The 27,607-nt window shown below is 43.7% G+C and overlaps 1 protein-coding gene across 6 annotated transcripts in view; it reads left to right on the top strand.

Moving 5' to 3' along the window:
- BTRC (beta-transducin repeat containing E3 ubiquitin protein ligase) overlaps positions 1-25,364 on the top strand; it is a 131,314-nt gene extending 105,950 nt beyond the window's left edge. For all 6 annotated transcript variants that reach the window (XM_068169727.1, XM_068169723.1, XM_068169726.1 and 3 more), the window contains 9 exons: positions 4,029-4,125; positions 4,971-5,108; positions 5,569-5,687; positions 8,182-8,431; positions 9,120-9,238; positions 13,990-14,100; positions 14,717-14,795; positions 18,443-18,636; positions 19,693-25,364. In XM_068169727.1, the coding sequence (XP_068025828.1) occupies positions 4,029-4,125; positions 4,971-5,108; positions 5,569-5,687; positions 8,182-8,431; positions 9,120-9,238; positions 13,990-14,100; positions 14,717-14,795; positions 18,443-18,604 (1,075 nt within the window). In that variant the 3' untranslated portion in view covers positions 18,605-18,636; positions 19,693-25,364. The remainder of the gene's footprint in view (positions 1-4,028; positions 4,126-4,970; positions 5,109-5,568; positions 5,688-8,181; positions 8,432-9,119; positions 9,239-13,989; positions 14,101-14,716; positions 14,796-18,442; positions 18,637-19,692) is intronic.
- The last annotated feature ends 2,243 nt before the right edge of the window (positions 25,365-27,607 follow it).

The following is a 27,607-nucleotide window of genomic DNA, read 5'->3' as shown; positions in this document are numbered from 1 at the left end:
CTGGCCAGAGCCTCATCCAGCCTGGCCTTAAACACCTCCAGGGATGGGGCCTCAGCCACCTCCCTGGACAACCCATTCCAGGGCTTCACCACTCTCGCAGTGAAGAACTTCTTCCTCACGTCCAGCCTGAATCCCCCCACCTCCAGCTTCATTCCATTCCCCCTAGTCCTATCCTGAGATCCTGAGAAGTCCCTCCCCAGCCTTCTTGTAGGCCCCCTTCAGATACTGGAAGGCCACAATTAGGTCACCTCTGAGCCTTCTCTTCTCCAGACTGAACAGCCCCAACTCTTTCAGTCTGTCCTCATAGGAGAGGTGCTCCAGCCCTCTGATCATCCTTGTGGCCTTTGAGAGGTTATTTAGTCCTTCCTGTTTCCCAAAGGTAGACCTTGGTTTCTTTTAAGTCATCCCAGATGATTGTCTGCTTTGTTCTTAAAAACCTTCACTATTGGAGATTACCCAGGTCTTACCTGAGGAAGGAATTCCACTGTTTCACTAATTTTAATGTTAGAAGGATTTTCCTGAAGTCTAGGCTGTCATCCTAGCTGCAGTTTGGCGTGTTATATTTAGCCTACACAGGCACACGAGACAGTTTCTTATTCGCCTTTTTGCAGTAATCTTTTCCACATTGGAAGGTGATGATGTTTCTTACATTTTGGATGTACTAGGCAACCCTAATCTTGTGTTGTCTTGTCATATTGTCATTCTTGATTTTTCCCTGTTTAAACCCTCCTCAATTGTTCTACTCTGTTCTTGGAGCATGCTCTATTCAGCTGGGTGTCTTACTTCTGCTGAATAGGGCATCACCAGAGACTTGGTAGTGTGAGAAGCACTGATTTGCCTGCCACACTGGGGACTCTGTGCTTTCCAGTAGAACTTGTCCCTGTTTTTTTTAACAGTGGTATAATACTGCTATAAAATTAATTACACTTTCTGTGGAACTTAGCCTTTATTCTTCATTTTGCACGTTGTTACTCAGTGGCGACTGTGGTGCTTGTCCACACTTGTTAGATTGTACTTACTGTTTGGTGTTTCTCCATTCTGTCACGAGCATTATGAGTTTAAACTCATACTCCACCAAAGTGCTCATAGCTTCTCTCAGCTTTAGTAACACTGCCTGGGTAATAAATGAAGTCCCCATTCCATTCTTTGTCATTAATGAAAATGCTCAGTGACACACATTAGACTCCATAGAAGATACCTGTTGGTGACAGTGCATCATCAGTAGACTCTGCTCTCCAGTCATTTGTGTGTCCACCCTTGAGCTCTTTTAAGGTCATATTTCTTTGGCTAAGTAATGAGAGTAGCCCATGAGAAGAAATCAGGTCAATTTGACATGGTATATTCTGACTGATCAGTGTTCCCTGTTGTTTGTCACCTTGTCATCTAGGCACTCATCTGATTTACTCTTAGTGCTCCAGAGCAGTGCTTTCAAACTGCAAAACTGTCAAAGTTGAGTTAGACAATCTGCCATTTCCTTGGTGGACCTTTTCCCCTTTCTTAAAATATAAGAGCTACATTTGTCTTTTTCCTGTTCTATGGATCTTTGCCTATTCTTTACATCTTGTCAGAGATCATAGCTAATAGTTCTCAAGTGACTGCCTCTGGATTTGAGAAACAACATTAGCACCGATCTCAAGTCACACAGATACATGGCATTTCTGAAAAACAGTTGCAGAATCCTGCTGCTCAAAGGACTGTCACACCCTCTTATTGCACCTCCTCCTTCAGGTTTACACTCTTGTCTTGGAGGTTGCTTTTGACACAACAGGAGCAAGTTGTTCTCTGTCTTTCAGATCGTCTTTTTATTAGCTCTACAAGATACAACTGCATGCATGAATGGGGTGGTTGGGAGAGGCAGACAAGAAATACATCATTTAATTGCATCTCTACCATATAGAGCTTTATAGCTTGTAGTCAGCGCTAACACTGTGCACGACACAAGGAGGTGGCTAACTGAACAGTTCAGAATAATAGATGACTGGTGCTATTTGTTTACAGCTCCTCACTTTGCATATGGCCTGCCTCATTTCAGCATTTGCAGTTCATGGTGTACAACAGAAACACCTATTTCTACAGGGTAGCCTTCACTGACAGCTTGTGAGGGAGTAGTAGTAAGGGCTACACAGATTTAGAGTAATAAAAAAGAGAAGCCCAAAATCTGGGCATGATTACGTCCATCTGAATATTTGATTGAACTGGACAGTCATCAAAACCTGCAAACAATAGTTCCTTTTATCCCAGAGCACCGGGGGCCACTGGGATGCCATGGAAATTCCAAGCAATCATTTCACTGAACTGTAAATACCTAACTCCACACACAGCAAGGCAGCAACAAGACTTTGTATTAGGTCAGCTAATGAAGTTGGAAACCATTGGCAGATCCTCAGACACATGTACAGGCTTGTGTACAGTCATAGACCTATCTCAGGTCTTCCAGGATGTGTCCTAGGTATTCTATATTTCTTCCAAGCATTTTTTGTCTCCCTGAACCAATAATTTTAATTTTCTTGTATGCCCTTTCAGACTGGATCACCATAAATAAGCAATTATCTAGTTTGTGGTTTGCCTGCATCTGTGTGTCCCTTCTTCAGCTGTGTTTGTCCCCATGGGAGTGGCTGCTGGTCATTGCATTTGAAGATTTGGATTGCTTTGTCCAAAGTGGAAAGCCCCTTTCTCTCCAGTTGTGTTTTATTTAAAGAATTATCAGAAGTCCTTTTCCTGAGCATTTTGTGATTCGGTTTGTTCAGTCCTCTGGTTTGCTATGCCTTACAATCTAAACACTTTAGTTCACTGTTGTGATTTCCCCACTTCAAGTACCTCAGGGCAAGTAAGGTTTGGTCTCTCAAATGAGTTTCAAGGCATGCTGTATGGAAAGGACAAGAAAGAAATGCACAGGCAAGTATTGAACAATTAATTATGCCATAATGGAGCAAGGGAGGGAGAGGTGGAGAGCTGGCCCAGTGTAAACTCTGTGCCTCTGATGCCAGGATTACACTCAGAGGCATTTGTGCCTCTCTCCATTTTGCAAGGCATGTTGCCAGGCAGAGCAGCAGTTAGCACGCCCATGGTGGGGTTTACTAGCTTCCACACCGTGTTTGGTGCCTTCTTAACTTCAGGATGAGGAATTAAAGTTTTTTACACAGCAGGTAGTGATTGCCGTTTACGGATTTTTTTTGGTAGCAAAAATCCAGCTTGGGATATGAGTATTCCAAAGCAGTGTTGAAATGAGGCAGGCACCACAGATGAAGTGATGAAGTGTTGCTCACCAGAATACAGCAGCAACAGCAAAATGTCCATGCACCAAAACTGATTTCATTCCTGCTAGTACAGATAAAAGCTAGCCCTGAATGCATAGTGAGGTTGAGAAGAAGAGTAGAGTAGAGTAGAGTAGAGTAGAGTAGAGTAGAGTAGAGTAGAGTAGAGTAGAGTAGAATAGAATAGAATAGAATAGAATAGAATAGAATAGAATAGAATAGAATAGAATAGAATAGAATAGAATAGAATAGAAGTAAACCAGGTTGGAAGAGACCTTCAAGATCATCGTGTCCAACCTATCATCCAACACCACCCAATCAACTAAACCATGCAACCAAGCGCCCTATCAAGTCTCCTCCTGAACACCTCCAGTGATGGTGACTCCACCACTTTGGCTTCATTAATTTCCTTTTTACACTTTATTTGAAAGGTGACCCCTGATATGGATGTGTGTATTGCAGGCACGAGCCACTCTCACCTCCTGATGATTTAATTGGGCTCATGTCCATGATATGTAATCTAATTCCCTTCCCTGAGTGACTAGGCCCAGATTCTTCATGAGTATTTCAGTGTCAAAATGCAACACTTACATGTTGCAGGGCAAAAAAAAATAACACCCAACACCCCATCTTACAGAGTAAATGAAGTTTGAACAGGAATGTGTCTGTGCTTTTCAGCAGTGCTTATCATCCATTTGTAAATTGCCAGGAAGACCTTTCCCCAGAATACTGAAACAGAATTTGTGTTCAGTGGGAGTGTTCTTTGTCTTCCAGGGGACAATATCTATTTAAAAATAAACCTCCAGATGGGACTGCACCACCCAACTCCTTCTACAGAGCACTTTACCCCAAAATTATACAGGACATAGAGGTAAGAAACAGCTTCCAGCTGTAGTGGTGTTTGGTTGGTTGGTTGACTCTCCCTGATTTCTGAGAAATTCTGAGAAAACTTTTTTTTTGGCTGAAATATTTTGCTGAACCTGATGTGCCTGTGTCCAGAGTTTGTAGACCTAGAATAGTTGCATGAGGTTCCAGGCTTCACTTCTCCTTTACACAAAGGAGGATTTGGATTGTTCAGTGAACTGTTTGCAGATGGAGCCTCTGCATCTTGGAAGTCCAGTATCACAGCAGCACTGTGCCATCTTGACTTTGTGTTTCAATATACTTTGCTCCACCCAGTGCAGATGAGACCTAATATGATGTTATTGAAGGAACTGAGCCAGGGAGAAAAAAAGTAGGCATTGCTAAAGGCTGCAGCCCAAAGACTTAGGGAAAACAGAAAGTGACTGAGTGTGGTTGTTTTGTATCTAGTGTGAGGAAAATGCCGTGTTCTGGTAGCTTCCTAGTGGCAAAAGTGGTGCTCAGGCACTGTGGTGACAACATTGTATAAACTTAGCCTAGCTAGAGCTCAACTTTCTCTTCTGTTGTGTAGTTGTTGAGTTACAGATGGTTAAAGGCTGGAGATTAAAAAAATGTGTTTTAGGTCACTTCTCTCTAACCTTTCCAGATAGCACAGATGAGTTTAGCCATGGTATGTTTTACAGGCTTTTGTCTGTTAATTAGGTTTATTACATATGTTCCTTCTTCTAGAAAGCAGTCTGGTTACAAGAAAAAGTGTGAATACAAATATCTACTGTCCTCTCCAACAAACAAAAAAGGAGGAGATAGTTCTGTGCTTTATTTTCACTTCCCTTGTCTTCTGTGTCTCTCCTCAAGACAATAGAGTCAAACTGGCGGTGTGGAAGGCACAGTTTACAGAGGATCCACTGCCGAAGTGAGACAAGCAAAGGGGTTTATTGTTTACAGTATGATGATCAGAAGATAGTAAGTGGCCTACGAGACAATACTATTAAGGTGAGAATGCTCCAAAATGGCATACAAATGGCATGCTGTGTCCATGCCATAAATAATAGTGTCTTGATTTCAGTGACACCTACTCAGTCTTGGCCTTCTTCCCCCACCTCGCACCTGGACAGCATGTATGCCTCTTACCTAGCAAGAGAGAACCCATTTTCTTAAAACCAGACTTTGCTAGCAGAGTTTTTGTTCATCAGTAACTACAAGCAATGTAATTAGTGTGCCTCATACCCAGATGAGAAGTGTAAAACCAGTGTTCACACTAAGGCAAGTAATATGAAATATGTCAATCTGTTGCACCAAAGAGCCTGCAGAAGACTCCTGAGGTGCCACTCAAGATGTTCTAACTGCACTGTGGATAATGTGTTGTAGTTAAAAACAGACCAGTCAAACCAGTAAGTGCTGAAAGATGAAAAACCTTACTGAGCTGTCAGGTTTTGAATGTTTGCTGTCTTAGATCTGGGATAAGAATACATTGGAATGCAAACGGATCCTCACCGGACACACGGGTTCCGTCCTGTGCCTCCAGTACGATGAGCGCGTGATCATTACTGGATCCTCGGACTCGACAGTCAGGTGCGTGCTCGTGATTTGGAGCTTTTGGTTTGCCTCTTCAGATGTTAGCCTTGCAAGCTGCTGAAATGATCTTTTCTTAAATGTGTGCAGCTCAATGGATTCCATGAATTAGTTCAGCGCATTTGTTCAGGACTGTACTGTCCTTGTTTATCAGACATCCATGCAAATGGCTGTCAAGGAGAAATGGGAACCTAAGCAAAGACCAGTCAAGGTCAAGGTGTCTTAGGAAGGGCAACTGGCATTTCATCAAGGTTTTGCATGTTTTGACATTCCCTGAAAGTGTTTTAAATTCTCCCTCTGAGTAACTTCAAAAGCTGATTGAAATTCTCAAAGCAAGTTTAAAGGTTTAGTCATCCATCATCAGGTAATTTTTAACAGAAGATGCATGACTAGATCTCCTGTGACTTTTAATTACATTTCAGCATGATGTTTCTTTTCATTCAGTCTTTCTAACCTTACTTTCCTTTCAGTCTCCAGCAGAAGGCTGGACACCACAAGTCTGCTCTTGTGGTGCATGTTGTGCAGACGTGATGTCCTCTAGGCGTATTACAGGATCCCAGAGAGTCTTAAGACTTGCAATGTAAATACAGGGACATATGAATGGCAGTATGAACTTGGATGTGAAGGAGTAACTCTGTCTTCTTCATGTTGTTCTATATTTTCTTCTTGTCAAGCAATGCCCATACAGTGAAGTAACAGGCAACAAAAAGCTGTGGCAAGGGGCCTTTTCTGAAGCTATTAGCATGTGTTCCTATGACTGCAAGCTCCTCATTGTTATCACTGTGCTCACATGTAAACTGCCAGTGTTAAGCTAATAACTGTTAGGTTTAGTTTCTGACATGTGATGCATGCACTCTTGTGGTGCTGCTAGATTTTGGGGTCCTATCATAGATTCATAAATCATAGCATTGCTTTGGTTGGAAAAGACCTCTAAGATCAAGTCCAACCATTGACCTAAGACCACCATGGCCATTAAACCACACCCTGATGTGCCATATCCACACCTTTCTTGAACATCATTTGTAGGAATCCAGAACTTTGGAACGCCACCTGCCCTACAGTTCCTAGTGGGAACTGCACTGTGGTAAACAGACCACAAAAGGAGGCTGATGTCTGTAACAAGCACTATCATCTTCCATATAAGGCCAGGCAGGCCAAATTGCAGACTGGCTACTTGCCCAGAAATACTTTGTTTCCCACTGTATCTGTAAGTGTTTGTGCAGACCCCAGAGGCACACAGGATGCATCACTTTTATCCTTGGGTCTCCTCAGGAAGAGGAGCTTCATCCAATAGATGGCACAGATGGGCTTTTAATGCTTCTGAGATCTCAGGGATGCGCTTGTCCAAAGAAGTCAGTAGGTCTCCAGCTCCTGTTCAATTTGGCAGCCCTGTATGCAAACTGCTTGTATGTTAATGGCTCGGGTCTTCGGTCTATGGGGTTTTCTCCTTTGCGTTTTATAGTTGGAATGTAATCTTTCTCATTTACAGTCCATAAGTTGATGCACTTTGGCTTCCATAAGTTAGAAAAGAAGACATTGGAAGTCTTCCTCACACCTTCCCATTTGTTACTGCTCACCTCATTGAGAGATGGAAGTGTTACCTTGTGCAGTGTCTAATGTGCCTGATGATACACTACACGAGAGCAGAAAATGGCTGTATCTGGGGTACAGATGTGATAGTACCAATGAAAATCTCTTTATGGAGCATGAAAGAAGCTTGCCAACAGAATAGCCCAAAAGAAACATTTTTAAGACTGAAAAGCCTTCAAGTCCTGGAAGTTCTGTATAAAGCCTTTGTCTAACTTTCATCTTAAATTATCTTTCAACTGAAACAGTTGGCTCCAATAACATTCAATTGACGTAGATGCTATGTCTTAATTTGGACATTCAGCATATTCCAGGAGCGTAGCTGTGTACCAGATGCACTGCTGGGTAAACACAATTCAGGGTGCAACTTGTGGCAATTACTGATACTCATTTTAAAAGCATTATCTTGTCTTCTGCTTCTGTATAAATTATCTTTTTGAGTTGATAATCCTGTGGGAGACATCAAAAAGTTAAAACTTCTCACTGAACTTGCTTCTCCACAGGTTATGATTAAGTAGTCATTGACTGGGAATGGCGTGTGTGGTAGGCTGACACAACCAGGAGACATCACTCTTTAAGGCCATCAATCTCATACCTTTTCTTGGTACTAAATTCCCTTAATTAAAGAATGCTTTTTTTTTTCTCCCCTGGCTGGGTTATTTTTATGGTGCTAACTGCATTGCAGAGTTTTTGGCTGCTGGACTGTGTCAGTGTATGCATAATCAACAGGTTTATATAATGCATTTTTTAATGAACTATTTAATAGATGTGGATATAACTTGAGGTGTATGCTTTTCTAATATTGCTGGAGAGTCAATTACCTCTCCCCATGCCTTTCTCACTGCAGAACATCCACTGTGCCTTGTTTTTAACTCCTTTCTCTCTGGTGTGAAATTTAAAATGGCAGGGTGTGGGACGTGAACGCAGGCGAGATGCTGAACACTCTGATTCACCACTGCGAAGCTGTGCTGCACCTCCGCTTCAATAACGGCATGATGGTGACCTGCTCCAAGGACCGCTCCATTGCTGTGTGGGACATGGCTTCACCAACAGACATCACCCTGAGAAGGGTGCTAGTAGGGCACCGAGCTGCCGTCAATGTAGTGGACTTTGATGACAAGTACATTGTATCAGCATCGGGTGACAGGACTATAAAGGTGAGGTGTTACAGAGGATTTTTGTTTGCAGCACTTGGTATGAAATAACCGAGAGTAGTGACCAGACAGGGAAGACAGTCCTTGGCAGATCTTCCTTTAGAAGCAGGATTCTTCCTGCTGTTCATTTCCACTTGTCCCTCCTCTCTTGAGCTTGCACAACTTGTTTACAGAGCTGTATGACAAATCAGATCCAGGTACAGATGTAGTTGAAAAAGAACTGTATTTTTCTGTGTTCTTTTTCAGCTTGATCATTTCCATAGTCTGTTTCAGTGTCAGTTGTTCAAACAGTTGTCAGAGTTGTCATTCAGACATGGGAAGTGAAAGTGAAGGTCCATGGATAGGAGTCACTTAACTTTTACTGCCATGATCCCAATCTGCAGCATTTCAAGCTGAGGAAAATCAAGATCTCCTGTAGACTAAATCATAGCCCAAGAGTGCTAAAGCCTGATTTTGGAAGCTAGTTCTCATACCATGTGGCAAAAATCTTCTGTGCACTGTGACCCAAGCTGCTAACAGTTGCAGACTATAGTCACAAGCCATCAGAGAGGTTATTTTCTCCATCTTAATGATGGCATCTTCAATTTGAAAGCATTCTGGATGCACCTATATGTCATACAGATACCAACTTTTGTTAGTCTCTTCTTAATAATTTGTCTCTGTGTGGTTCCCTCCCCGCTTCGTGTCACAGGTCTGGAACACTAGTACCTGCGAATTTGTGCGCACCTTAAACGGCCACAAACGAGGCATTGCATGTCTGCAGTACAGAGACAGGCTAGTAGTGAGCGGCTCTTCAGATAATACCATCAGGTGAGAGACACACTCCCCTCTGCAGAGTTCTGTGAGAGCACATTGATTCCCTGGGATGTGCAGAGATGAGGCCACTCAAGTGCTCTGTACCCTTGCCATCTTTGAAATATGCTTTCTTTGGTGTAGAACATTGGGAACGGCTGGAAAGAGATATTACAGCCTGTTTCACTGTGTTCTCTTTCATCCTCTGTATCTCAAGAGTCCCATACTAATCAACAAGTTGCATTGCTCTGGCAGTTCTGGTGTATGAAAGAGCTGGCAAGTACCTCTTTCTGTGATGTCCTCGTGTAATATTTTAATTGGGCTATGTGTCTAGTTAAAGGGGTCAGATTTGCAGTAAGAGGCATTTAATCCTCTGCAGAAATCCTCCTGGGCTCTCGCCAAACTCTTCTTGTGGTACTTGGCACCTGGTTAAGTTTTGAACAGCTGGTTTAGAGCATGAAGTTCAGTTTGCTGCCTTTTGCACTTCTCCAGTTGCCCTGGTTGCAGTCGGAGATTTAACTCCTTCTGGTATCAAGAGCTAGGATTTTCCTGCAGCTGCTGGCAGAGGGATGTCCCACTAATCCTGGGATGTACAGAGGAAACTTGATTAGTAGTGTGTGTGACACAGGGAAATGACTCTGTCATGTAAACAGAAGAGCAATCTCAGTGTTGTCCTTGTCATTGCTTTAAATATTTGTCTGCCTTCTGATAAAACTTGAAAGCTGGACAGTGTGAGCTGAAGCCCTTTGATTTGCTTATCAGTAGTAATTTCTCCTCAGTGAGAATGATTCATGCTACTGTTAGCCTGTGGACTTGGCTTGCAACACACTGCCTCTCCCTGCTTTACATTCTGCAGGAAAACAGTGGTCCTTTGGTTGACATCACCAGGTCATTGTGCCAGGTTTTAATATGGGGCTGAGAGCATGACCAAGAGAGATGGAATTTCTTAGTCAAGGGAAAAAGTATGACAGGCATTGCATAAGAGTAGCAGCACTTCTACATGGTGAGAACTCCTGCACTTCAAACAGAAAAGAAGTATCCCTTGGCAATTGTACTGTGAAACTTTGTCTCAGATTTAGAGTAAGAAATAGTTAAATATTACAGCAGTTAGTGTAGGATGTAAAATATGATTTGCAATGCTAATAAAAATAAATGTCAAAATAGTGATAGCTCTAAAGAGGAGTACAGTTACTTTATGCTTACATGGGGCAAAATCCCTAGCTGACAGATAAACTGTGCTAGAATTTTAGGAATGTTGGCAGGGAATCTTAATGGAAGTCAAGCTTGGCAGCTGTGAGAGCAAGGCACACTTACCTGGTCACGTTGTTTTCTCCTGGGCATTAGCAGAAGGCACAAGTCAGTAGGAGGACAGATTCCCAAGTCACCTTTGTGGATGGGTCGGCGCTTTGTATGTTTGATTTTAATCCGCTGTGAAGTGTCTGATGTGGCATGTTGGTCATTCATAGAGGCTGCCCTCAGTACAGAACTTGAAATTCATTGTTCCTCAGTTTCAGGGAAACTTTTGCCCAAAAGATGGCTCTGTGATTTCTAGTTTTGCAACTGCAAACGTAAGGATGTGTGAAGTAGCTGAGAAATCAATCTCTTTCCTCTGGAGATTTTTACATGGAGCAGAGAGACTCCATGTATAAAGACAGTTTAGATTTTATTTTAAGACAGAAATTTCCCCAGTGGAAGAGGACACAGCTACATAGGCATCACTTTCATTGTGTGCTTTTCCATCACAGTCTCAAGCTGCGCCAGGGGAGGCTTAGGCTGGATGTTAGGAAGAAGTTCTTCATAGAAAGAGTGATTGGCCACTGGAATGGGCTGCCCAGGGAGGAGGTGGAGTCACCATCACTGGAGGTGTTTAGGAGGAGACTTGATGGGGTGCTTGGTGCCATGGTTTAGTTGATTAGATGGTGTTGGGTGATGGGTTAGACTTGATGATCTCAAAGGTCTCTTCCAACCTGGTCTGGTCTGGTCTGGTCTGGTCTGGTCTGGTCTATTCTATTCTATTCTATTCTAACTGGTCCACCAAGTTTAATCCTGTCACTTCAGTATTTTAACCTTTGGGGCCAAAGTTCTTAATTGCTACAGACAAGAATAGTATAGGGAAGAAAAACAAAAAAAAAAAAAAGAAGAGGAGATAATTTGGAGCAAGAAAATGTAATCAGACTACATCATCTTGGGTTAACTCTCAAATGAGTGATTTATTTATGTGTGTGTGCTCAACTTCCATTGTGTACACACATGGGGATCTGATAGTAGACCACTTAGCAGCATTCTCTCTAGCAGATGGGGATTCAGGTTCACCTACCTTCTGTACGTCTTCCAGCTCTAATAGGACTTCAAGTGAGTTCAAGGCTGAGATAATTGCAGACCTCCCTTTATTTCCAGACATTCTCCCAAAGCTATAGGAAGAAAGGCAGTGCTTTTGACTATATACACTTTGCACTGATTTTTTTTAGCTAGTTCTCAAGTCTTAAAAGTAGTTTTCTTACTATATTTTGTCCTGTGACTATATGAAGAAGCACATATTTTAAAAGGTTATCAAATCTGGAAAGTACCCTTGGCACCAATTCTGCTTCAAGATTCTGCAGTTATCTCTTTTGTACATGAAGGGCCATTCCCCTTACGGCTAGGGACATGCTCAAGAAGCTGGTCAACATAGTCCCTTGGGAGACAGTCCTGGAGGTCCAAGAAGTCCAAGAATGCTGGATGCATTCTGAAAGAGCAGTCAGGCATTGAACAGTCTGCCCTGGAAGGCGGTTGAGTCACCATCCCTGGAGGTGTTAGAAAACCACGTAGACATAGCACTTCAGGACATGGTTTAATGACCATAGTGGTGTTAGGTTGATGCTTGGACTTGATGACCTTAGAGGTCTTTTCCAACGAAAATAACTCTGATTCTGTGGTCCTCTCTTCTAGTCCCATTCAGATTCAGGTGAAAACTCAAACTGGGACCTGAAATTTTTCAAATAGACCTGAAGGAGTGTGATGCAGCCTCCCAGAGCTGCTGGCAGTCTCAGGATTGATGGCAAGGAATGGAAACACATGGCACTAATGTTTCTGGCACAAGGTTGTTCTCAAACCTTTCTGCAACAGTTCATTTCTGGCATTGTCTATCCTCTTTACAGTTCTTGAGAGACTTGATGCTCTCTGATCAGACAGAGTGCCTTTGGCTGACCTTTGCCATGAAGTTGCTTGCTCTGACCTTGACTGATGTGCCAGTACTTAAATGAAAACTATGTGAATCTTCACAGATTCCTGAAACATCAGCTTCAGAGATCAGAGTCACTTTGTGCTCCTCCTTGGCCTCAAACGTGTGCATAGTCTGATCCTTTCCCAGCTCTGTAGCGTCAAAAGTGTTCCGTTCATTCCTCTGTTGTCCAAAGTGAGAGCAGCTTGTTTTGGCAAGACAGCTGCAGTCATTATCCACCAACCTTGGGCACATGTGCACTTGATCTGGATTATTTCCTGGGGGACCTCAGGAGTAAAATATCTGGGGACAGTTTATCTCTTTCTTTGTCTGCCTGTTAAGGAAAAGAGACCTGACACCTCAGCAGCTGTGCTGCTTAGAGATGTGTCATCCAGAGAAATTCCATGAGCCACCCATATTTCTCTCTACAGTGAAGTTCATGTCGAGCTGAATGCTGAGTGAACATTTAAAAATGTTTGTGACTGCTTTCTTTCAGTTGTGTATCAGGAAGCTGCAATATGTGCTGCTATTAAAAGATTCCTGTATGAGCAGAGCATGCCTCAACCAGAGGTGGAACACCTCTAGACAATACATGTCAAAGAATTTCAGGTCTTGTAGGCAAAAAATCATTCTTTATCCAGGGTAATTAGGAGTTACGTTAAAGAGCTTCCAAAAGTATGGAAAGCAAATAGACTGCATAAGGATTTCAAGGGTTTTTAAAGTATATTTTTAAGGTAGAGTGTAAGTGTAAAAATTAATGCATTTTAAATTACTCTTCCTGCTAAAAATCCTTCACAAAACCTGAAACTCTGGGATATTTACAGCTGAGACAATAATGCATTGCTGGTTCTCTTACTGGGATGCTCTGTACTGATTTTGGTGCCAAAGCATTTTTGCATACTGAAATATTAGAAGAGAGGCACAAGAATTATTTGAGAACAAGAACTAAATGCATCACTATAAAATGATAAGCATAGAGTGCCCATTTTAGTTTAGATAGCTGTATTTGAGGTCAGCATGCCTGCAGTGGGAGAAATGACAAATAAAAACAGGCTTGTTAATTCTCATACTTTTCACTCCTGTGGTGATGTCTTAATGAGTGGAATGGTAGCCTCCAAAGCAGAAGTAGTCATGTAGGGCTACAGAAGAGGGAGTCTGCCCCATCAAGGTGATCTTACCCACTGGAATGAGCTGCCAAGGGGATTGGTAAGTCTCCCTCTCTAAACAAAATCAAGGCAGGATATTTTTATGAAAAATCAACTTCAGTAGTATGAGAGGCATGAAGGTAACTGTGGTACCAGAGCAGTAGATATTAGCCACAACTGCTCTTAATCTCATGGGATCTCTGACTCCTTTTTGTCTGGTGCTGTAAGATAACAGGGTCGTGTTGGAAAGCATGCACCCACTCAACAGCAGGAAGGGGAGTGATGGATGTCATTTGTTTCTCTGTTGTTGTTTCATCATCATCTTTTATTTCCAAGTTTCCATTAACTGCAGGCAAAGACCAAATGTTTTGTTGCAACGCTCGGATATTCAAAAATTCTTAGTGCTTCTTTGTGCTCTCTTCCAGGCTGTGGGATATTGAGTGTGGGGCATGTTTACGAGTGCTGGAAGGCCATGAAGAGTTGGTGAGATGCATACGCTTTGATAATAAGAGGATAGTCAGTGGGGCATACGATGGGTAAGGCTGTCAGTGCAGTCACTGCCTTGCATCTTCCTGTCTCTCAGTGTCTCACATCCCGCTTCACCATATTTTCCTTATAAATATTAAGACTCCTTGTCTGTCATATCATGAGGACCTCTTCATGGCCAGTAAATCAGGAACATGCTGCAAAGTGTACCTTTTTTGTTTCTTCCTTTGAAACACATCCATGTGGTTTGATATGTGTGGCCCAGTGCTTGATCTTGTAAGAATATCTGACCAACTCAACCTGAAACCTCTTCTAGCTGAACCCCTTTCACGAGCAGTCTTTCCCATTGGTGGTTACATCTTCTAACCATTTGCTCTTAACAGACTAGGGGTCTGCACGTCTACATTTCTCTTAGATATTACCACCTGCTTTTCTATATGTTTTACTTGGTTGACAGCACATTTGGGTTTTTGCCTGCCATAAAGCTCTGTAAGGTTTAGAAAGAGGAAATGCAAGAACCAGGTTTCAGGAGCAGAAGGATTACTGTAATTTTCTTTGAACTGGGGTAGCAACCGAGCTGATACAGTTGCTGGGTTTTTTTCTGTGGGCACTTTTCTTTTCAACAAAGCCATGTTGCTTGTATTTATTTTTTTTCCCCACTACTAGGAAAATTAAAGTATGGGATCTTGTGGCTGCTTTGGACCCTCGTGCTCCAGCAGGGACCCTTTGCTTGCGAACCCTTGTGGTAAGAGCTTTTGGTAGGGACGATGGAGGGGGCAGAAAAGTATGCTTGATCAGGGCTATCCTGAGCCATGAAAACTCAGTGTCATAGTATCAGTCAGGGTTGGAAGGGACCACAAGGATCATCTAGTTCCAACCCCCCTGCCATGGGCAGGGACACCCCACACTAGATCAGCCTGGCCAGAGCCTCATCCAGCCTGGTCTTAAACACCTCCAGGGATGGGGCCTCAACCACCTCCCTGGATAACCCATTCCAGGGCTTCACCACTCTGATGGTGAAGAACTTCCTCCTCATGTCCAGCCTGAATCTCCCCACCTCCAGCTTCATTCCATTCCCCCTAGTCCTATCACTACCTGATATTCTGAGAAGTCCCTCCCCAGCCTTCTTGTAGGCCCCCTTCAGATGCTGGAAGGCCATAATTAGGTCACCTCTGAGCCTTCTCTTCTCCACACTGAACAGGCCCAACTCTAACTCAAGTCAGCTTATCCCCAGTCTACAGGATCTAGAAATCATTTCTAGGAGGTTGGATTTTTTAGGTGTCCAACTTGGTTTTTTAAATGCTGCAAGCTATAAAGTATTCAAAATTAGGACCTGTGCCTCTAACTTTTTAAAGGTTTTGTTTTGTGATTTGAAGTTAACAGCATAATCCAGTTCTGAGACTTTGTCCTTCATGGGATCCATGTGCCAGTGGGTTTAGTTTAACCTGTGTGTACCTGAGGATGTAGTAGTAAGTCATATGAACTGTTGATATGGCATTTCTTAAAGAAAAGTTGTACGTTCCAAACCTGGGGAGCAAGAACTTGGAATTGCCTTTAAGTGGCTTTTGGGTGTTTAAGGAAAAAGCAGGTAAGGACTAGAACAGACAGTGAAATTGCCTTATGCCTGAACAGCAACTTTCATGCTGACCATTGGTATTCAGTGCAAGTTTGATGGTGTGGTTACAGTGTCATTTTGTGAGTGTTAACAACATTTACAGTCATGCTTAATAGTTGGGAAAGTTGTGAGAAAAATGCCTGTAAAGCCAAGGTCACAGGAGGGTTCCTGTAAGCATTGCTCTATCACATTCACTCCAAAAAACTTGCACTGTTGCTGGAGATAAAGGAGCATTTAAATCCAGTACTAAATTGTTCTTGAAACAGAAATATTAAATGTATTTATTTGTTAGCTAAGAAGTGTTTGAGTAGTGCTTGGGTTGGTATATGTTAGACCTTCTCCTGCTGTGGCATGTGGCTGTCGTCTGTGCTTTAAACCAAGATCATACTGAGGCTGTTTGATTCTCTAAGCGTGGTTACCTCTCACCAGCTGAGCTGTGCTAGCTGACCTTCTGCACACTCATCTACCACCTGAATTGCTGCTGTTCCTGTGGATTTCAATAAAGTGTTTGTTTCACTTCACATTTGATGCAGGCTGTGAGGGTTACTGTGGCTCAGCTGACAGGCAGTAGGTCATTAAGCCATGCTAACTCCTTTCCAGTCACATGTTTGGACCATAAGCTGTGGAGTAAGAGTCTGGAGAGTCTTGGATGCCTGCAAGTACTATGTTAAACAACTTTATTGTTAGCCAAATAGAACTACAGATAGTTTCATAGCTGAAATCCAGAAAAACCTTTTGTCATCAACCGCCCAGTTCCAAACTAAGGAACAACTTTGTACCTATGAGCACATATTCTGAGAGTCTAAGGCTTCAGCTTTGTATTAGTAGTGTTCCTGCTCCAGCCTGAGACAAATGTGTGCCTAGTAACCTGTAGACTTAATTTAACTGGTGTGATTTCCTCTGCATTTTCCAGCAGTGGACAGCCAAAGTGCCCCAGCTTAATTGTATTATAAATCAGAAGCAGTGGGATGGAAACACCGTAGGAAATCTCAACACATGGATATGATAAATCCCCATTTGATAGCAATGGAGGGGGTTAAAATAGGGGAGGCAGGGGAAGCTGTTGTAGTGCTTTTAGGACTTGTCATGTTTATGACAACAGGACGTCTTTATACCCGCTTACCCATGCTTTGGGTTTTTTTTCTCTCTTCCCTTGGCCTCCAAAATTAAACCTGGCTGCACAATGAACATCGTGAGTCTCCTGCTGCTCTTGTTCAATTTTCAAACAGTAGGAGGAAAGTGCACAGATAACAAATGCTCTCTGCATGCCAGGTCCCTTTCAGTTTTGTCTTCTGTTAGCTGGAACGGTGGCCGCATGAATTTGACAGAAGCTTTCCAGGCACAGAATAAACACACAGTTCAGCTTTCCTTATGACATAGTGTCCAGGCCTTCGTGGCCTCAACTTGGGGCTTGCATTCTGCTTATTGCCCCTGCAACTGGGCAGGTTCTGTGTGGAATTTGTAGGGCAATCTCAGCCCAGAGTGACTGGGAGGGAAAAGGGGGGTTTGGAAGCGGTATTTGGAAGTACCTCTCTCTTTTGGTGTCTCTGAGCAATCCCTCTGAATCTTACCTTCATAGTGATGTTTTTCAGCAAGAACTTCTTTACTTCTGTACTTCTTTTTGTAATAGGTGGGAGGAAGACAGAAACCTGTAAGTTCTTTAAAAGACAGATTCGAGTTACCAGTTGGAACATCAGAAAGGTTCAAATGATTAAACCTAAAAGTTTCTCATAAAAATGGCGTCTGACTTGTGTGTGCATCTTCAGTTAATTTTAATGTAAAGATTCTGAGGTTCACTTGCAAGCAGCTGTTGAGCTTTGCAAACCCAGCTGTATTTTTGGTCATTCTCTGCCATAAGGCAGAGGACTCCCATTTAATAGCCAACATGTCTCTTTTGTCTAAATGTTTCAGAAACCTCTCTTTTCAATATTAAAATATTTTAAGATGTGGGTTTTTTTTTCCTGACCCTAAGCCCCCTGCAATCTGTGAGCACTAAAGTGAAATGTGTATGTATGGAAGAGGTAGGGCTTGCTGAATGGTTTGTGTTTTCTTTGACCAAGGAGGAGGCCACTGCTCATTCATGCAGCAGTGTAAGTACCAAGCAAAGGTACATGGAAGGGAAGGCTTAGTGGATTTACTCTGTGATATCCAGGATCTTGCCATTGCCTCCTCTTAATTACAGTCTGAACTCTTGCCAAATTGTCATGCCATTTCCACTCAGCCTCAGAGCAGAATGCAAACTGCCTATGAAGAATGCCCTTTCTAGTTCATATTTTTGGAACTGCTTAAGAGGAATTATTACTGTGTCACTGGACTTCACAACAGGCTCCTTAGTGTCCTCCAGTATTAAGGTCTTTCAGCAGTGGCAGCAGTACCAGGTCTTGACTATAAAGTTCTCGTTTCTCCCTCTGTAACCTACTGCATCTGGGAATGCTGTGATTTCAGGAAAGAGAGTTCCTATCAGCCTCATCAGACTGAATTGTGTGGTGAAGGCAGCTTGGTTAGTTCCACACAGTGCATGTCCAGTATTGGGATTTAAGGAGTGATAGGATCACTGTAATGTAAACTCCTGTGAGCCGAGTACTCAGATATGGAAAATTCTTTTCACTGAAAGAGGTCTTAATTGATGCTCTGGTGCTGATGCAGAGTGTGTGGTGTGGGGTTTACTGAGAAATGAATGTAACACTGAAATCCAAGTTCAAGTTCATCTTCCCTGCTCCATCCCAGACACCAGCAGGTTTCTGCAGTAACATGCTGTGTCTCCCACTTGCATTTAGGAGCATTCTGGAAGAGTCTTTCGGCTTCAATTCGACGAGTTCCAGATCGTCAGCAGCTCACACGACGACACCATCCTCATCTGGGATTTCCTGAATGACCCAGCTGCCCAAGCAGAATCCACCCGTTCCCCGTCCAGAACATACACCTACATCTCAAGATAAATAACACTACACTGTACCTCACACTCGCACAGGTAACAAAAAAAACCATTCAAAAGCTTAAGTGAGACTCGGAAGTGACGCTGGATGCAGTGCGAGTAACTAGCTGAGTCTTAGCAATATTCCTCATCTTGGCTGCCCGGTAATTCCAGTGTCCTGTTAAAGGGCAGGAATGGGTTTGATACCTTAGAATAGGGACTTTGCTTTAGGATTTGTGGCATGTGGTGCCTGCGAGTTCCCCTGAAGAACTTCTCCTCCTCTGTCCATCATCATCAATAATTAAATCAGCCATTCGCTGCTGTCCAGAAGGAAGATGGGTTTCTGCAGAGCAAGTAGAGCAGCTGCTGCCTAACAAGGGGATGCAGATGGCCTGACCCTGGGCAGTTGTCATCAGGCAGGAGAGTTTTGCCAAGAAGCATCAGCTTTGTTCCCTCCCTCTGAAGTGGTGACCATTCTTCTCACTCTGCAGCAAGCTGAATCGAGAGTACAGTTTGGCTAGAGGAGGAGACACTGAGGCACAAGCCTCAGTGAATTTAATCGAGATGCATCACCGTGCAGAATCATTTACTGATAGGGCACAGTCCTGTTCTCCCTAGCATAGTGCAGGTGTTAAATAGGTCATATCAGAGCCTGACTGGTTTGCTCATCACCTTAGCCTTTTGTCTTGGCCAGTGTGGGGAAGACATAATGTATCATATGTTTGGGTCAGTTGTAGGGTGGATTTGATGTATGAGAGTGGAGTGGGATAGCATGAGTGCCCACCTTGGTGTGGGTATAGTGCACAATTGCTGTTAATAGCTTGAGGAAAATGGCAGAAGAGCTGACAGGCTTCTGCAGGGGGATGTCCACAGTGACATTTGCCCATAAAAAAACCCTGTCACAGGGCTCATTCTGTATCCTCTCTGTAGATTGGTAAATGTACAGCAATGCTCCAGAGCTGTCAGATCAGGCAGCTGGATCTTCTCAAATGCTCTGGTCAATCAGATGTTCTTTTAAATCATTAAAAGGTTCAGTAAAAATGGGATTTGTTTGGTTTGTTCTGGTCTTTTTGTTTGTTTTTGTGTTGTTTTGTTTTGTTTTTTTGTTCCCAGGACTCATTTAAGCTGCAGTATTTAAATTACCTGCCAATGCCAGGACAAAAGAACTATCCACGTAACCAATACTCGCTGAAGAAAGAGGCTCTCAGACTTGTTTCTGGAACAAAGTTGGCATGCGGTTGATCTCAGACAGGGTCTACTCAGCGTGGCTGACTGCTAAAGTGCTGCTATATCAGAAGATGACTTTTATCTTTCATGAACAGTTAACATTTTTAAGCCTTCCCATCCCTTTCCTCCCTTGTCCCCTACTTCCTGTTCGCTCCTCTTGCCTTTGCCCTGTTTGGTTCCCCTCCAAACCCAGTCACAGATGTCCTATGAATATATTTAAAATGTTGCCAGAATGTGTTGCTTTGCTGTTAAGCAAGAAGACTTACAGCCACAGTGCATCCTGCTGAGAGAGTCACTTCAGGGTGTTTGGGGGAGGGGGGGGAAGGGGAAAGTGAGGAAGAAGCTGCTGCTCTCAGACTGAAATCAATATCCATTGCTAGACCTTTGAAAAAGCATTCAGCTCTGAAGAGCAACAGAAACACTTAAAACAGCCAGACCAGCCCCACCCCTCTCCACAACTTCCCTGAAGGTTTTGGCTGTTCAAACTGCAGACCTATTTTTTGTGGAGAGAGGACCCTTGAAATTTGACTATTATGAGCCAAATCCATCTCTTTCCTGCCTGCTATGCTAACCCTTTGGAAGCTGGATGTGTATTGTAGCCTCCCTTAACATCTGCTTGGCTGGGGAATGTTAGTCAGTGAAAAGTTAAACTCTCCTCTGCCAAAGTCCCAAGCATGGTGGACTGGGGCTGAGATCCTCTCCACCCCTGCCCCAGGTGGAACACTGGCCCAGGGCTGTATTTCACTAGCAGAGGGATTGTCTGTACCCTCTTCCTCCTGCTGTTCCCCCTGAAAACAGTGTGTTGCTGGTAGCTTACGAATCATTCTGTAAATTGAAAGAAGTTTGTGGCTGGGGTGAGGAGGAAAGATGGACATTGCTCCTTTCTTTTCCATTTCTCCCCTGAGAGAGACTGTAGCTGAGTAGTGGAAGAGGGAGCTGCTAAAAACACTGTGGAGCTCCCAATACAGCCCCACTGGTGTGGAGACATTACACAAACACTCTGGCCATGACAGAAAGACTATGCTCACATTAATGAGCAAATGTAGATAGGTAAAATGAGTATGGCCATGAGTGCAGTCAGTGCAGTTAGCAGTGGCTCCAGGCCCGTTCTGCAGCATTTCTGGGGCTGGGCTTGCTAGAAAACCTTCTTAGGGAGAGCCTTTGTTGTGCTTCTCTAACCTGCATGCTGCATTGCAGTTTGGGGATGCAGGCTGATTAGTCCCTTTGCTGATAGGTGAGCTGGATCTTTGCTTTCTAGCTGAGTCTTTTGCAAATTGCCATTGTTTAGAAGATGAAAAATAGCCCTAAAGGTGAGGGACATGAGAAACAATTCTGCATAACTTTGAACTAGACAGAGAGGTCTGGGGGGGGAAACAGCTGTTTATGGAGCTGAAAGGAATTGCAGCAGGCCTGCATTTAGTTCAGGAAAGACCATGGAGATCAGTCCTTAGCCCTTGCAGGCTTGGGCCCAGATTTTCCACTGTAGGTCTTGATTAACCCCCAGTACCTTAGTGAGGAGCTGCTCCACTCCCACAACAGGAAATTGGGGCACTTCATCTCTGGGCTGGAGGGGTTTTTAAAAGGCCTTGTTAACACCCTCTAAATTTGGAACTTGGCAAATAGGAATGTTTCATTAAGCTGTTCTCATCAACTTCACTTTGCTGGGGAAGCAGTTACATTGTTTCTATTGCTTGGGGTCTGCTTTTTCCACCAATGAAATCTGCGGGGAGCTGGGCCAAGAGTTCCCAAAGAGCAGTCCAGAGGGCTTACATCATTTTGGTGATAGCTAAGACAGAAAAGAAAGTGATGGAGTTATGGTTCCTGGGGAGTATCTAATACAGTTCTTGAAGCATGTGGGCAGCAGTGCTGAGCACTCAGCTCCCTGTATTTCTATTGAGCCTAGGGACTACGTCAGTTCTAAAGGGTGTCTCGGAGTGCTTGGTGATATTCCTGTTTTCTCTTTGGACTTCTACTGTAACAGACTTAAGCAACTCAATTCTGTTTGGCTAACACTGACAGTGTGACTTACTTTTGCAGAGTCATGGAAGTTCTGAGTCATAAGTTCATCCACACTTTTGGCACTACTTTTACTTCCAGGAAGGCCGTTTCGGATTTTAGGCTGCTCTATGTATCAGGCATAGTGCAGTCCCAAAGCCAAAGTGGCAAGGGAGCAGAATCAAAGTTTACATCCCAAACTCTGCTGAGTTGAAGCTCTGAGTCTTATTCTTAATGTCATCTTAACACTGCTTTTCTAAGTCCAGTTAATACCAGGTCTGCAGCATGGTTGCCTATCAGCACAGTTTTACATGGCTTTGGCTGCAGTTGTATTCCTCCGTTTGGTTATCCTCTCTGTCTTTTACATTTAGGTTATTGTAGAAAACAATGAGGCTGTTACTTGCAGCCTCTGAAGGCTACAGAACTTCCTACTATTTTGATGGCATCTTTGTGAGCAGCAGGATACATTTTAATTTGCCAGTGGAGAGCTTTGGGGAGAACTGGAAGATTGGCTGGCCAAACACAGAGACCACCCCACTGCAGGCTGTCCTTGGTTGGCATAGCCCTGCTGCTCCATGCTGCTATTCTGTAACTTCTAAGCACTGTTGGGTCTTCAAGTGGTACCATAGTTTGGACTCTGCTGTATAGAGCTGTTTAAGGTACATTTAGTGAGCAACAGCTGAAATCAGTTTTTGGCACACAAAAAAAACAGTGTCTTACCCTCAAGAAGGGACTGTGTCTGGGTACTTCACTGCAGAAGGGTGAGGATTCCTACCCCACTCCCTGAGCTGTACAAATTTTCTGATAGCTAAGATGGAAACTGAAGTTAACTGATCTAACTTGAACTTGAAACTGCCACAGCCTGACATTTGGTGGTGTTTATTGTGCACCCAGGGAGGAGCAATCTGGTAAGTAGATCTCCCAGTGTCAGAAGGAAGTGGCTTTTTCAAACTTACTCCCCTTAGGATACGTGTGCATGTGTGTGTGAGTGTGCAAGAGTGCATGTGAGAGAGAGGTTTCAGCATGAACCCCCTGGATAATCCCTCAGCCAGATTGGAGTAATTGCAGAGTTTATAATGAGAAGAACTAGAATGTGCCTGCTGAAAGGAGATAAAAGACTGGAAGTGTCTGTGGGCTTTAAGTGTTGCACATTGCTTTGAAATGAAATGAAATACCTCTGCTGCATAGAGATTGGCACTTCTTCCACAAGTAGGAAGCTCACACTAGCCTTCTCCTTGGACTATGGGATGGAAAGTACTGGAGGTGTGGGATATTCCAAGCAGGACTGCCTGTCATGGCCGCACCATCTCCTGCTTGTGACTCCTTTGCCGTAGGGCACGGTTTTGCTGCAAGTGTTTCTCATCCTGGGAGAAATACAGCTTGCTTTAAAATGAGCAAACAGAAAATGGCATGAAGAACTTTGCAGCCAGAAAGCCACTGTGGCTGTCTCATCTGGAGCAGCTCCTTCTGCTCCCTGTTAACGTTCAGAGACAGACACATCCACTGTTGGAACAGAAGGATTCAGGTAACAAGTTGAGAAGTCTATGATCATCAGAAACATGAAAATACCTTACACTTGTTTCTAAACTGGAAGCTGACTTGGACCACCATGCTATACCTACCCATCAATTGCTCCTGCTCCAAAGGATCCTTGTTTCTTTTTCTTACTTTTTTTGAATGCTGAAAAAGCTGGAGAGAATCATGCACATTTCTCTGCTCCCAGGTATGTGTTTCATGCCCTTGTCACGTGTTCCTTTCTCAGTCTGAGCAGAGCTGAAGGCTTGGTTCTGAGGTTTTTTGGTATCCTAGCTCTGATGGGAAACACATCTCCAAGTTGGGCTCTTTGTTAGCTTCCTTTAACACCATTTTTGATCTGCTTTTTGTGGCTAATGATTCATAAGTTCTCTTGGGGAGGGGTATTCAGTTTTGATAAATCACAAGTACTAGCAGTTCTCCCTAGCCAGCAAAGCAGGCAAGAAGGAGCAATGAGCCTTCCTACTGTGGGTTTGTTCTTAATTGTGGGAGGAAAACAAGAGACAACCCAAGTGGTTGAAAGCTTGGAGGGTGTGTGGGGATGGAAATGGATCTCTACAGAAGTGGGGACAGTGCTAAAAATAGATCTCTTGGCTTGTGGAGTGGACTCAGAAAAACAGGTTTTCTGTGAGAACATCAAAAGTCATCAGGAGTTTATCAAGTAAGGCCTCCAACTGTTGGACTTGTCAGTTGATGCCCCTTTTAGGTTGTGCTGGGGCATGAGAAGAAAGGGACGGTCTAAACTACACTTGCCAAGAGAAGAATGAACTTTGCCAGGGTCTCCAAGTGGCATGCATGATGCATCTGACATGCTGAGCCTTGCCCTGCTGTTAGTCCCTCTGAAGCAATAAACAGAAGCTTCCCAGAAGGGGAGGGGAACAGCAAGTGACCCATCTGTCCCCAGAGGAGGTCTTCATATGAAATCCCTCCATCCTCTTAACAGTCTTCTTGCCCCACTTTTAATTCAGAAACTCGCAGACACAGGAGGTCTCCTAGGTGTGCTCCTTCTCCACAACCACAGCAGCTGAGGAGGAACAGCTCCCTGCTAAGGCTGAGCATTTGGTCTCCTCCTTCCCCCCCTCCCCCCAGCCCATTTTTTCAAAATGAGGTATAGCCAAACTACTGACAGACTCCTGAAGCATCTCTCTTGGGGTGGGCTTTGGCACACTGCCACAATAAATTGTCCCTTGTCTTGTCAGAAAACTTTTTGCATGACTCTCTGCTTGTTCCCAAAGACTGCTGGCCTTCCAGTTGTTGTCCAACACATATCCCATAGGAGTTGGCCACACTGGTTAATCCTTAGTGATGTTGTGGATGCCCCCTCCCTGCTGGAAGTACTCAAGGCCAGATTGGATGGGGCTTTGAGCAACCTAATGTAGCGAAGGCATCCCTGTCCATGGCACAGGAGTTGCAACTGGGTGATATTTTAGATCCCTTCTAGTCCCAGCTAGTCTGTTTCTGTGTTGATACTCTCAAAATCAGGGGCAATTCAGTGTGAAAATCTGGAGCTGCTTTTGAGCATGAAAAGGTTTTTCCACCTTTATTGTGTGAGGCCTTGCAGGGATCAGTCTGGACGCGGTTTTAGCATGGCAGAAAAATAATGTGGACCTCAGCAAAGTGTAACAGATCTCCGTTCTCCCAGCCATTTGACATCACTGCATTTAGGAGAGCTGCATGCCTGCCAGGCCAGCCTATGCTGCATCACTCCTGCCTGCTCAGGCTGAGGTGGGTGTGGAAGTGGGAGAGGTGAGAAAGAACATGGTTTCTCCAGAGTTTTCTGTTTGTTACTCTGCTATATTTGTTATCTGGATTCTTAAGTAATGAGTGCTTTGAATTTTGTGATTATGTTATGGTGATGTGTAGTTAATGTACTAATGTTCACTTGAGCTAGGATCATGGTAACAGTGTGTTGGGTTTTGGTTTTGTTTTGTTGGGTTTTTTTTTTTGTTTGGTTTTTTTTTTGTTTGTTTGTTTGTTGGGTTTTTTTTTAACTGTTCAGAAAGTAACTTAAATACAAATACAAAGATTAAGCTGTGAATCTCTCCTGTTTTCCTTTTGGGGTGAAGGGCACTGTCAAAGTATCAAGCCTGTATCTGGAGCCCCTTGTATAAGAGTCACACTTCTGCTGCGTGTGGGCTGCACACAACATGCAGTGCTACAGCCCTCAGGTGGACAGCGTTGCCCCCAGCTCTGGGTAGATGCAGCTTCACAGGATGCACAAAGTCTATGGTCCCACCTCGGAGCTGCTGCTCGTTGATGGATGCAGCATAAAAGGCTGTTGGTAGCAGTTGGAAAAAAAAAACACTTATTCCTAACACCACAGCATACTTTTTAATTAACAAACTCTCCATTCATAGCTGATGGCCTCTGGCTGGGGCAAATGAGTCTGCCCTGTAAGCCAGAGGATGGATGTGACTGAAGCAGAAGAGCTGGAGCCATCCTGCCCATTAAAAAAAGTGGGAGGGAGAAGCTATAAAGGCTTGCACCAATTTTTTTCTGGGTACTGGTGCAAGATGCTGGTAGGAGAAGCACAAATTTGTTTTATAAGCTAATCAGAATCCTGCTGTTCAATAATGAGTGAGTAATTGACATATCGCAGCACCACCATGCAGCTCCATGGCTGGGGATGCTGTCATGCTTCTGGCTCACCCGAATTTTAATGCAAGCACCCTTGCCCTCAGAATACCTCTCTCTTAAAGACTCTCCTCAGATAGCAGCCTCTGATAGTTCTGTTTAACTTAACAGCCCTTTTTGAAACAAAGGCCACCACAGTTTTAAGATCCTGACTCCTGGGGTGGTCAGAAAACAAACAAACCCTGCGCTCCTGCCATCACTCTCCCTGCTGGCTCTATTCTTGGGAGCCAGCAGGGGACTGGAGATTGCGAAGGCTCCCGCTTTTCTGAAGTGCTGGGAGCAGGATTCCCATCACATCCAATTCCCATCTCTCCTTGTGACTGAGTTCCCAGCAGCTGTGTGCTTTGTTTGGCAAGGGTTTGGGGATTTTATGTGTGTTTGCATTATGTATTTACATATATTTATACCACTTTAACCTTTTCTGTTCCTTGCCTGCTCTTGCCCTCCCATCAGATAATAGATTTGGAAGAGAGATTGTAATGCCAGGCTTCATCCATTGTTCTGGCTTCGTCTGTAATGCAGGATGCTGCTTGACATAAAGCTACCTGTGACTGCCAGCACACATGAACGAGACCCCCTCACCTTTCATAGAATAGAATAGAATAGAATAGAATAGAATAGACCAGACCAGGTTGGAAGAGACATTCAAGATCATCGTGTCCAACCCTTCAACCAATCCAACCCATGGCACCAAGGACCCCATCAAGTCTCCTCCTGAAAAACTCCAATGATGGCGACTCCACCACCTCCCCAGGCAGCCCATTCCAATGGGCAATCACTCTCTCTGTATAGAACTTCTTCCTAACATCCGACCTAAACCTCCCCTGGCGCAGCCTGAGACTGTGTCCTCTTGTTCTGGTACTGGCTGCCTGGGAGAAGAGACCATCATCCGCCTGTCTACAACCTCCCTTCAGGTAGTTGTAGAGAGCGATAAGGTCACCCCTGAGTCTCCTCTTCAGTCCTGGGTCCCTGTGTGTACCCAAACAACACACTTACAACCCAGTCCTATGAGAAACAGGTTCTCCTCATTCGATGTTTCTAGCTGTTCCTCAGCGAGTCCTTTCCCTTCTTCTTGATACTCAAAGGGGACGATTGGAGTATTTGTTTCAGATTTCTGGGGCTGGGACAGTGCTGTGCTGCAGGGCACAGGCTGGGAAACTTCATGAATTCTGGCATCCCAAAACTTAGGTACTAAAGAGAGAGAGTCTTTGAGAAAGTAAAGCAATCTCAATTGTAAATTTCCACTGGAAAAGAATGAACATCAAGACAGCTTATCTTAAATAGATTCAGTGGTTAATTACCCTTTCTGTTTAAAAATGTGTGCCTTATTTCCACTTCAAATGAAGGAGGAAAGTAACGTTAACCATAGCTTCAAATTAGCAGCACTTGATCAGCCTACAGCTTTTAAATGAAATCTTCTATTTTGGGGTGGTTATTATCATTATTATTAATAATAATAATTGCATTAGTCACGCTACTACTAATAATATTTGAACACTTTTCAAGAGTATAGTAAGCTAGTTTTTGGAATGGGGAAACTCCAGTTTTAGACCTGGCAGGCTAGAATTAATGTACTTAGTCATAGAATCAACAAGGTTGGAAAAGACCTCAAAGATCATCAAGTCCAACCTGTCACCCA

Source organism: Melanerpes formicivorus, unplaced genomic scaffold (genome assembly GCF_026170545.1).
Source record: "Melanerpes formicivorus ecotype bairdi unplaced genomic scaffold, bMelFor1.0.p_v2 SCAF_219, whole genome shotgun sequence".
NCBI lineage: Eukaryota > Metazoa > Chordata > Aves > Piciformes > Picidae > Melanerpes > Melanerpes formicivorus.
This window is presented reverse-complemented; position numbering and strand designations above follow the sequence as displayed.